This window comes from Ammospiza caudacuta, chromosome 3 (genome assembly GCF_027887145.1).
Source record: "Ammospiza caudacuta isolate bAmmCau1 chromosome 3, bAmmCau1.pri, whole genome shotgun sequence".
NCBI classification, from domain to species: domain Eukaryota; kingdom Metazoa; phylum Chordata; class Aves; order Passeriformes; family Passerellidae; genus Ammospiza; species Ammospiza caudacuta.
The window spans coordinates 15041094-15053315 of NC_080595.1; the positions used below are offsets into that span (position 1 = coordinate 15041094).

Here is a 12222-nt window from a genome sequence, read left to right on the forward strand (position 1 = left end):
CTTCATGTGTTTGTGTCTATCAGCTGAGACACAGTAAGTGACCATGTGTGTTGTCAGCCCACAACACACAAGAGGTAAAACACATTAACTTAAATCTTTTACACTGAGGTTTACCATTACAGACTTTGCCTCATGCTCCTTAAATGCCAAGAATGTGCCAAGGGTCACTTACTGCTGCTCAATGGACACAAGGTAATCTGTCAAGCAGGGGTAACTCAAATGTGTGTCTGAGCCTGAAAATAAACACATTAGAAATCTGGATCCCTTGGTACAGTATTTTAACTCTTTAACTCTGGATGCCATTCTAATGTTTTTTGACTTTTCAGTAACCGCCATTTTTAGAGTTTGAGCTGCTCTGGACAATTATATTAAGGTTTGCAATTTATGTGGCTATACAATATCAGTGAATACCAGTGATACATGATGTATAGTTCCTGCAATATCTGCAGTCACCATTGGCAGCTATACCTTAGAGTCCAAACAAGAGAGTTTTTCCAGTCTTTTGTTTATATCAGGAGAATCCATTGTCTTTGTAAACTGAATAAAGCAGAGTTGGTTATGGTCCTCAAATGACAAGATGATGAAATTGTCCGTAAGAACAGCTGAAAAAAAAACAAAAATTGTCAGCACTGTAATACCTGTCTCTAGGAACAAAACAAAGTAGTCAACACTCCACTGAGATGCTGCAAAAAGCAAGTTTTTTCAAGACAGTGCCTTAAATATTACACTGAAAGCCCTGTAATGTCCTAAAATATATCAATGTGTCATCCTGTCAGGACCTTCTTGGAAATGAGAAATAAAGCCTAAGGAATACTCTGATTACATACACCTGAATAAATTATCTCATACCAAAATGCCACTACATTCAAATATACATTTTATGCCCTTCCACATTAATTGTCATCTCAGCATTCAGCCTTCAGTTTATTTATTTCTTATGGTTGCATCCACTAGTATTTTGCAAATGGACCTCATATCACTTTAGCTTGTGTTAAGGGTGATAAATTCAAATGAGTACTCGAGGTGTGTCTGGTATTTTGACATTGCAAGGTTCCTGGTGCTGCTGCAGACACCAAGGAGGCTGTTTCATGCAGGACAAGGCTTTAGAGGGGTCATGAATTCACTGAAAGCTTCACATGGGGGTACCCAAACAATACAAGTAATCAAGATGGAAGAGACTCCCTTGGAGTCTGGAAAAGCTCCACGGAATCCCCACTGTTACCATAAGGGGGTGCTAGACCAAATTAGTTTCAATATAAAAGTGATCAACTAATCTGTCAATGAAAATTACTTAGAAAATTGTCTTGAGAATTTTTCCCAAGAGTTACCCAGTTATTCAAGCAGCACCTACAGCTGAAGAGATGCGTGAGTGTGAAATGAATCATTGGGGTAAGTAGTACCAGATCACTCATGGTTTAAAATGAAGCTGTGCTCAGACTGTAAACTCAGAAACCTCTCCTAAAAGGAAAATGCCAATTAAAGTAGAACCAGATTTAGAAACAAACAAACAACACTCTGTGGAACAGCCTCTGAAAAAGAAACTAAAAAAAAAATAAAATTATTACTTATATCCCAGATTCTTAAATCTAAATTTTACATATCCTTAAGTAGATTGACAGTTTAGTCTTACATATAGGCATGGAAAACTAGCTACTCAGCTTTGCTTTTCTTTAGTCTGATTTATAACCACTTGCATTTTCCAACAGTCATGTCCTGGCACAACTCTGAAGTATCTGGTATGCAAATGCTAAAGGGTAGAGTTTAGAGCCAAATAATTGCCTTTGAAATGTAACATTAACACTAACATTTTTTGGGGAAAAAAAAGGGTGATAGCGCATCTGATAAGGTGATTCAGAAGCTATAACTGAGATCCTGCAAACACATAAAAATTGAAAACCACTGAATATGGTATCCTCAATATGCATGCGCACTGTTAAAACATTTTGATGTCCTCACAGACACAGTTTGCATTAAAGACGAGCTGCAGCACACCTCAGATGCTGATGAAATTTTGCCTATAAATAATAAGAATCAGGAGCACTTTCTTAGATGTAAGAGGATTATAAAAACAGTAGTAATTCTGTATTTTTGTGCACACAATCTGACCTTTATTCCAAATGTTAAGAGGACGCGCTACTCCAAATGACAATTACAAAATTTCATAATTAATTCTGGCAGACTGTAACCCTTATCCGTTTCTACATATACACAATTGCTGAAGAAAGAACTATTATTTTTATACAGGCTTCTTGTGCTAAATGTAGAATTTCTCTTGGCCAGCTTTATAATCACAACCATAATGTGGAGCCAGATTTCGAAAGATGTGCTGTTTCTTTGAATTAAAATTAATTTCCTCTAGGACAACATTATCTCATGTTTCTCATGCAAGGATGGTTCAGTATAAAAATTTGTATTTTGAGCACTATTTGTGTGGGTAACAAAAGCATCTTCTTTTATTGTTCATGAAAATAAAAAACTGCATTGCAATTAAAGTTATTGAGTGGTTTGCTTTTACTGAACAGAGGCAGTTTTATTTCACCTACAGGCTTGTCTGTTAGCAAACATGGAGGTTTAAGAAAATCCTGAATACGTGAAAATAAGGACAAAACATTATATAATGTTATTTATATAATAAATACAGTTGTCCAAATGTAGCAAAACATATTTCTTGCTTTATTGTTGTTTTAGTTGTAAGCTCATTTACTTAGCAGTATTTTCTGAACAAATATTTCTATGACATATTAAGCCAAAGCAAGGCATGACCAACATTATTTTTTATTGTTTTTTTAAAGACAAAGTATTCCAAATAATTTCCACAAACTACTTCAATTTAGGAATAACCTTAGATCCTATGCTTTCCTACTTTTTGTCACCTGAAAGTAGGAAATCCTCCCCTCAGAAGCAGAGTGCAAAAAATTACAGAAGTAATTAGCAATCCAGTAATTAAGGTGGAGAGTGAAAAAAAGAAGACAAGATAGTAAATGTTTTCTATTCTCTCTGTGTAATTTGTTCATAAAAATGAGGTCCTGGTGAAATTTTTTTAATAAATAAAGATTCTGCAGATATAGTTAAATCTCTGTAGAAAATTAATATTAATTTTCAAGACTAAAATACCATATATTGATAAGAAAAGATCAGTGACACACAGTATTGGAGTTTCTTAAAACCTAGGCCAATATTCAATAGATGCCTGGGTAGAGAGAAAATTAAATCATTAGAGATCAAACTTGAACTAAATGCATGTTCTTACTAGAAGGATGTAATGTGGGCTTACTCTTAAAAATTTGGAAGGTAGTGCACATGTAATATGGCTCACACCAAAATTTCTCCTGCTTCTGCAGAAGCCAAGATACCAGTTGATTTCTCAATGCTATGAGTCATATCATAAAGCTGCGGAAAACAGAGACATTTTTGCAAGTTTTCTTCTGCATTAAATGAAAACTTAATTTTCTGCAGTCACTAGTTAGTAACAATAGGGAAATTCTGGGTGTCAAGAAACTAAATCAGAACACCTTCATGTAACTAATGTTATCCAGTCTTTTTCAAGAACAACTTTAACAATAACTATCTCATGCAATTATTCAATTGGCTAATGTTTGGTTCTGTCCCATTTTCCCACTTAGGAAATAAACATGACAAGTTCAAATGGCATGCTCACAGTGATTACAGTGTGTAAGAAACAGGACTTTAGAAACCCATGCAGCATTTGACAAGCCTGAAAACTTTGATGTTAAATATTATTCTTAAAGTGCTCTTAGTCCTGAGGGTTGTAACTATAGCATTACATGCAATTACTTGTTGTGTTTGCAAGTCCCCAGTGGCAATAATTAGTCTACCTGTTGACATACTGTTTCTCTACTCTATTGTAAATGCAGGCAATTGATTTGCACATGGGTGTAATTACCATCACTGATGGTGTCGGAGATGAGCTTCCCCACCAGGGTCCTGTCAATCACCACCTTCTCCAGCTGTGGCCCAGAAAGGCTTAGGGACACCAAAATACCTGAGTGAAAGAGGAGCTGAATCCAAAGAGTGAGAAAACAAGGCATCAAAAATCATGAATAAAGTGAAACGTTCCAAGGTACATATTAGCAGCCATCCATTACGTAGTAATCTAATTTTCAAAATTACAAAAATGAATTAATATTGATGTGAAGATGTCTTATAATGGCTTTGAAAGCTTTTTCAATGAAAGAGAGAGATGTAACACAACGCTGAATTATAATGGTACAAAAACTACAATTGCTGTACACTTGAAGAAGTAGCTAAGTCCCCAAACGTTACATAAAATATGCTGAATATTTCGGTTAAAAACAGAGATGAAAAATCTGTTTTGAAAGAGGGAGGGAATTACACTGATCACTCTATCATCCATAGACCTGATATTTTCAGTATAAAGTAAATGCATAGCCTGCATGTAAAAATGTAAAGTAGGGTTTAATATAATTCTATGTTATTATCAGAAATTAAAACCAGCACCTTTTTGTTGTTCCTGCTATTTCTGATCATTCATATTTTGTTTAAATAAATAATTGCGCCCTACCACAGAGATAGCTGTGAGCTCCCAATAAATCCATTCACTCAGTGACATAATGTTTTAGATGTCTCTCTTAGAAAGAAAGAATTTAAGCTATTGGACAGGGTTATTTCAGAGTTAATTGAATATTCATGCCTAATTAATTTAAATTAAATTATACATATAATCTCAAAGACTAAGTCACAGTATTTATCAGTTCCTTCTTATGCAATATCTTCTATGACAGAGAGAATGCTCTGTGGGAGGAGTTATGAAAAACATTTATTTTTGCATAATTAAACCATTAGTCATTTTCTGAATGTAACTACTACAGCACAGGAATTCAGAAAACAGAGCCCATAAAAAGAATTCTCTGGGGAAAGACCTCTGCAGACAAGCCTAGAGGGTCCTCCAAAGGCCAGGAATCTGGGACTCCAGCTCTTACTTCTACCTAACAGTAGATTTTTAAAGAAATCCCTGTGCTTTTAGAAAACTTAACTACTAAAGAAACACTTATTCTTGTAGGAGAATTTGGCAGAAAAAATATCCTGTTTGTTCTGTGCTAGAGCTGTGAGACAAACATGATATAATCTTTAGAATTTTCATGCAGTGAAATCCACTGGATTGTATAATAAATAAAAAGTTTGGGACAGCAATTGGGCATGTCCCTTATGCAGTGCTCTGCTCCCAATAATTTAGTTATGGAAATTCTCATTTATACATATTTTGCTACATTACCTCTGAGCTCTCCAAAGAACAGAACAAGTGCATGTAAAGAAATTATTTTCCTGCCCTTGCACCTTTCATCAACATATTTTAAAAATAAATTCTAGAGATGTGTGAAGTAGAAACAAATAAAACCCTCTGATGTGAAATGAATTTCTAAGAACAAATAATTAATTCCCATCCTGCCAAAGTCTAATCATACATTCATTTGATAGATATATATAGTCAATGTTGCAATATTCCCTGTCATGACAGATGTCCTTTAAGGTTTTGTCCTAGTAAAAATGTTAGACACGCTTACACTCATGCAGCTTTTATTACAATCTTTCAAAACTTCAATTTTTCCTTATGTTGAAGTTAGATTAGATAAAATCACAATTTATTTCCAACTTGGTAACATGAAGTCCAGCAAGGTTTGACTACAGTTGGCTGTAACTGTCCAAAAAACCTGCTGGAAAAAGTGAGGGTTGAAACCCAGGAGCTACCAAACTGTGATGTAAACAGCCTGACAGAGGAGAGTAAAACACCTCCAGTCTTTCAGTGTTATGTGCCAACAAGAGGGATGATGCAGTCAGGGTGCAAATTCACTTTATGCCTATGTATTAATTTTCTGCTAATGGCATAAATCACACCTGTTACAGAGCTAGACTAGAAATCAATGAAAACCTCCCCAGTGTTTCACGAGACATTTATATAAATATATAAATGTTATGCTAATGGGTATGCTTTGCTTTACATCTATAAACTAGTTAAAAACCAATGTTAAGGATTTTCAGTACTGTACAGATCTCTGTGATATCACTATGGCATGACAGAATCATAGATAGTAGATAAATGTAGTATCATTTCCATTACTTCTATTGTTTCTCCTATTGTGCTCCCTCCTTCTTTCATTTTACAGCAAAACATTCGTTCTTGTTACTTTCCTCAGAACTCTGAGATATTTGGGAAATCTTAAATTGTATTTTAACAAATTTTTGTTACAATAACTTAGTGCAGTTGGTCCATAGGTTTAAGTTCATTCTCTAGGAACTTTTAGAGTCTAAATTGAAAAGATTAATCAAAGACTTTACACACTATATTGCCATGTAAGGTTAGTATTTCCTCCATCTCCCATTAAAAATGTTTTGGATTAGAACTGAGGCTTTTTAAAAACTAGTTCTTAGAGTTTGCCATGAAGTACAAGCAGGCGCTTAAAGAGAACAGGTGGAGTCACCACCCCTGGAGGTATTAAAGATGTGTAGATGTAGAACTCATGGGCAAGTTTTAGTGATGAACTTTGGAGCATTAGGTTAACAGCTGGACTCACTCTTAAGGGTCTTCTCAATCCTAAATGATTCTATGATTCTGTGCTATCTTTCATCAAAAATATTCCATAAAAGAGAAAATATTTATGGGCTCAAATTGAAACTACTATTTCAATTTGCTACATTCTGTGTAGTCTGTGCAAAGACTATTCCATGATAGTAAGATTTAGGTGCTGTTACACCTAAGCTTGCCCAGTTAAACTCATATTTTGGTGGATGGGAGCAGTCCAGTCAGAAGCACGAATGAATATAAAGTAAATAAGGAAGATTGCAGACTTGGCTTGAACAGGGATACACAGTGATCCAACTCCAAAGGGAACAGCCCATAAATGCTGAGGAATAAAAGCCAATGTAAGAGGCATTATTTACACAAGGCACTACATAATTCCATCTAAGAGATATTAAATTAGGGAAAGAAATTCACAATGATTAAACACATTGTAAATTTTTCAGATTGAAGTACTGTGATGGGAAAAATAAAATCAGAATAGCTATCTCCAGAGTTTAAAGAGTCACAAGGTGTTCCTAAATAAAATATGAAAGCATGACTTCATACCTATTGGAAGAATAAGGCAGAAACTTTGTACTTGAATGTAGTCTGTGTAAAAAGTTTGGGCACCTGGTTATTCTCCATACGGGGAAGGAAGGGCCACTTAATTTCTCTGTTACAGAGGAATTGAACGTGGAGACTTTGATAGAAAGGATTATGTATTTTATATGCCAAAAATTGCTCTCCACTGAGCAAGAAAGGCATAAGCAGCAGAGGATACTCAAGGGAAGACTTAACTCTTCCCTTCTCCAATAGCAAAGTGCTCTAATATATATTTGAGATAGTTTTTATTAAGCGAAGGACTTAAGTGCAAGTTCATGACTTACAGACTTTAGTACAACTTAAGCATCTACTTAAGTAGATCCCTTTATCCTCAGAAGCCTGAGCTCTTGACTCCTCATTCATGCAGCTCAGCTGCTTATCAGCTCTTCTACCTAAAAAGATACCGGTGAAGCAAAGCCAGGATTTGCTTCTATCTGATTAAAATTGGAAGAGAAGGAAAATATGCCTGTAAAAAATATTGCTGCAAACTGTTTTCCCTTAGAGAGCCCAACTGACAAAGGAATATGCAAAAGGAGAAGAGATTTGCAAAGCACTTCTTGTTCAAGCAGGTTCCCAGGGTTTTTCCCCACCTCTTCATTCCAGATTGCTTTCTTAGCCACCCCACCGTAATTACTGTGTTGCATGCCTTATTACAGATGAAGTTATTGTTGTTACACGTTACTGTTTCACAATAATCAATGCATTTGTACTTCTAGCTCCAAATATCTAAAACCACACAACACATTAATGGTTGTGATCAAAAGCAACCAAAAGAATTTAATATGAGGGCAGTGTTCCTCTTAGTAATAGGGGATGGGCGCTGGCTTCTCACATATTCTAGACAGAATGTCTTGGTTTTGATATCAAATGTGCTACGTCACCATGTGCCTTGCTAAATGAGTTTGTTAATGGGCATTGTACTGACAGAACAAGCAAGAAAATATTGCTGTGGAGCTCAATTCAGAATCCAGTTCTAAGTATGTTGACGATGGCAACAAAAAAACTATTTATACACATATGTAAATTGCAACAAAAATACAACTAAATAAAATCAAAACAATTTAGCAAAGTAGACATAAATCTTTTTCATTAGCAGGTAACAGATATGATTCATAGCTAGTGCTTGGCTTTTATACAATAAACTGTATAACAAGGTTGGCATGTGCTTAATTCAACATCATAATGCAAATAGTAAAACTAAAAAAAATTTGGAAATCAAATGTTTCAGCTAGATCTCATTTATTTTTATTGCTTTATATTGTAAAACCAAACCTTAAGCAATGGCATCATTTCATAGGAAGATTTCATGATTTTGTGGCAAAACTTAAAAGCATTCCAAAGAATTAGAGAAGGAGACAAAGACAAGAAGCAGCCAGATCAGAGCTGAGTAAACTCAACAATACTGATAAAATTAATTCCTTAGGTTATTACTCCTTGGCAGGGAAAGCTGAAGAGCACAGTGGCATCTTATTGTAAAGACTTCTTGTCTTTTTCCTGTCATCCTTCTTTTATGGTTTATTTATTTTCCTTTGACATCAGCTAACTGAAGATTACAGGATTATTTCAGCAACTCAACACAGGTCATCAAAGTTGGGGATCAGAAGTACCATACAGAAATGGTGTGGGTTCAGACCCTACTGGAACAGAGCTAAAGAGAAGACCTCAGTCCTTTAGGACTCAACTAAGCTCTTCTAAATACGAGAGCAAGCTCCTTGACAAAAATCCCTGTACTGTCTAGCTTATGTTTACATGAACTGGCACATCATCTATTTCAGATGCTCTAAGTAGTGGTGGAATGTACACTTAGGACTGCAAAAATAAAGGACATTGGGGTTTTTTGGCAATGGACAAGAAAGTAAATACAAAACTTCTTCTGCACTGATTGCACACCAAAAAAAAAAAAAAAAAAGAATATAGCATAAAATGAAATACTGGCCAGTATTATGGTCATTCTAGGCAAACTCATATAGAAAAGCCAACTTTGAGAAACACACTCATGCAAGGGACAAGATAATCTGCAGGCAAGACAACTGGATTTCTCATTGGGGCATTTGCATGGAGTCTAATTGGCCATTTGCACATGAACAGTTAACATGACTGCACACTCAATTTTGGCAGATGCACGTTTAAAATTACAGGCTCCAATTTTTGCCTGTGGGCCACTTCTAAGATGGAAGTGCTGGAGGAAGAATGAGGGATTAGAAATAGTGGTATATTAGATATTTAGGCTACAAAAGGCACACTGGCAGCAGCCTTATGATTGTTTTGCACAAAATCTGAGAGAAATCACACTACTCTTTTAAAGCATAGTCTTGCTTTCATTGCAGCACCTTTCAGTTTTCATTCCATTTGTCTTGCTCAAGGTACAGCAGCCACTGAGTTTCTGGATGGCACATTGTTATTACAATACAAAGGGAACTGCTTCTGGTTCAGCTACAGGTATGGCAGATTCAAATATAAATAACATTTAATCAAAAATGGGAAAATGTGGTTGTTGAATTAAATATTTTAATTTCTATAAAGTTTGTTTGACCTTGTATTGCTACTAAAACCAAAGGAAAAATAGACACTATAATTAAAACCATATGATCAAATTTAGGCCCAAACACTGAAATTAAGAAAATCAGGGTAATTTCCTACATGTTCTTCATGCTGTTTGTCTGACACATTGCTTTAACTCTCCAAAGTTAATGCAAATACAGACTCTTCCCACTAGGCCTGGTATTCATCCAAAAAAGGCTGTGAATACATCAGTGTTATGCCACAGATGACATCATTGCGTGGTAAGCACTCTCTGCTGAAACAGTTAATTAGTATTCTACTTAGAATTAAAAATAAATATACAACATCTTCTCCAGAAGCTTCACAACATTTGCATCAAAGAGGGACAGTTCAATTATTGCTGCCAAATACTCAAAAACAGATGAGCAGCAGAAAAACAAACTATCTGACATCAAAATTGATAGAAGACAGATTTTCTGTTCTAGACTCATCCAAATGATTAATTTTTCTCTATTTATTTTCATTTGTTGGAGGTCTTTTATTTTCAGGAAGACAGAAAGTAGAATAACACAATTGTTTTGGCAAAACACCCTAACCCTTGTTGGAGATTTCAATAATCAGCCACTATTAAGCAAAAACATTTTGTTTTGTGATTGAGAAACCAAAAGCAGAATTTAAGGACAGAGAAATTACTATGATTTTTATCTGGAACTTTCACGCTGGTTATGTTATAACCTGTACCATCACTTATAGTCTGGCCTTAGAAGCCATCTGAAAAACACCCCAAATACTCAATTTATTAAACTACTCCTTTTTATGGTTCAATACCTAATACACTAAGATGAAAACACCCATCTCATTTATTTCCCATCTCATAGAAGAAATAAATTAAATTGCATTTGTCTCATTCATTTTGATGTAAGCCTGAAATAACCTAGAGGATGTGAAGTTAAAAAATAAAGAAGAATTTTATACAGGACTGATAGCCAAAGGTGTTATATTATGTAGGCAGGACAACACATCTGGCAAGAAGTTTACTTTTCCAAAGTATGTACTATACACATTGCAGGTGGATGCTGATGAATGGGAGGGGAAGGAAAATGGTAAAAGGGAGAATGGACAAGGAAAGCAAATGAAGAGACAGCAAACTGGGATGCAAATGAATGCACTCACAGCTAATTGACTTGGTGTTTCTTAACCAAATTCCTTTCCTAATCAGAACAATAATAACAGGAAAAAATGATTCCCCCAAATTAGCAATTAATATTTAAATCAGCTCTAGAAGATTAACATTCACAGATGTATACTATGTAATTTGTATGTGAATGATATACATTTACTAGCAGTAAGATCTGATAGGCAAATGTAGCTTAGACAATCATATTTTTATTATTGATGTGAAAAGACTACATACCATTTGGCATATCAAGCATTTAAAAATGTTGCTATTCTCAAAGGCATTTCTAGAATTTTAGCTGTACAGTGTTTGGATATTTAACAATCATTCTGCTGACACACATTTGGAACTACTTGAATAAGAAGGAAAAATTATGAGTCTGGAAAAGCAAAAAAGTTAGAAGACAAAGTTCCTTTTTTGAAACAGTAATATTGACAAATATTCCCCATGCCAAAGCAGTTTCAAATATGATGCATTTCCTCATGAAGGTTGTATAAACATACAAAATTCACTACATATGTTTTTCAGAAGAAGCACATGATTATGGAGCACTTCATGTTCAGCTCTCCTCCCTGCTCTACTGTTCTTAGTGAGGATGTGAAAAGGGGTTTCTTGTACACAAAATGTGGAACTCATATAGCCAGAGACATAACTATTTGTGTGCCACATGTCACAATATCTTTTATCACATAACTTGATTAATGATCTTGTTGGTTTAGAGTAATAACTTCCCTTCCATATTACACAAGCATAAAGTAAAAAGATTTGTGACAGGTAAATAGATAATTAAGACATAAAAATAATATAACACAGATTCCAGACCTGTCTATATATTTTAATACATAACTGCTCCCTCAGCCTGCTGTTTTGAGGTACAGGATGTTTTCAGTTTCCCTAAACAGTAATAGTAATAATAACAATAACAATAATTAACAATAATAATAGTAATCATCACCATCATCATCTCACAGAATCAGGGCCTTTTAATGTAATTTCTTTGTGTTGATAAACCCCAGGCTTTTTCTTTGAAGGACTTTTTTCAGGGTAGAAATTTAAATAAACCAAATTTACTTAACAAGGTCCCACATATTAAAAAAACTCCAGTGATTTTCTGTGTTAACATTTTAACACTACTGCTCCCATCACTGAATGGCTGTTCAGCACCACCAACTGAACACTGCAAGACCTTTTGATGACACTGTACCTGACAAGTATGTTTGTTCTTCCACTTGCTCAGCACACATGGAGTGTTCTGCATTAAGTCCTATAGGACAACAGAAAACAGAGAATGGAGCTGGCAGCACACATTGTCACTATCAGTTAACAGACTTCTGATTTTCCAGTTAACAGATGAAAAATGCCACACAAAGATGCAGCTGTTTCAGAAGAGCCCACCAGACAA

The 12222-nt window shown here is 35.1% G+C and overlaps 1 protein-coding gene across 1 annotated transcript in view; it reads right to left on the bottom strand.

The window, feature by feature from the left end:
* The window catches only part of WDPCP (WD repeat containing planar cell polarity effector), a 147429-nt gene that overhangs the window by 84855 nt on the left and 50352 nt on the right, over nt 1-12222 (bottom strand). The window contains exons 7-9 of the mRNA XM_058802338.1: nt 12025-12084; nt 3905-4019; nt 469-602 (exon numbers count right to left, since the gene is read on the bottom strand). Of these exons, the coding sequence (XP_058658321.1) occupies nt 469-602; nt 3905-4019; nt 12025-12084 (309 nt within the window). The remainder of the gene's footprint in view (nt 1-468; nt 603-3904; nt 4020-12024; nt 12085-12222) is intronic.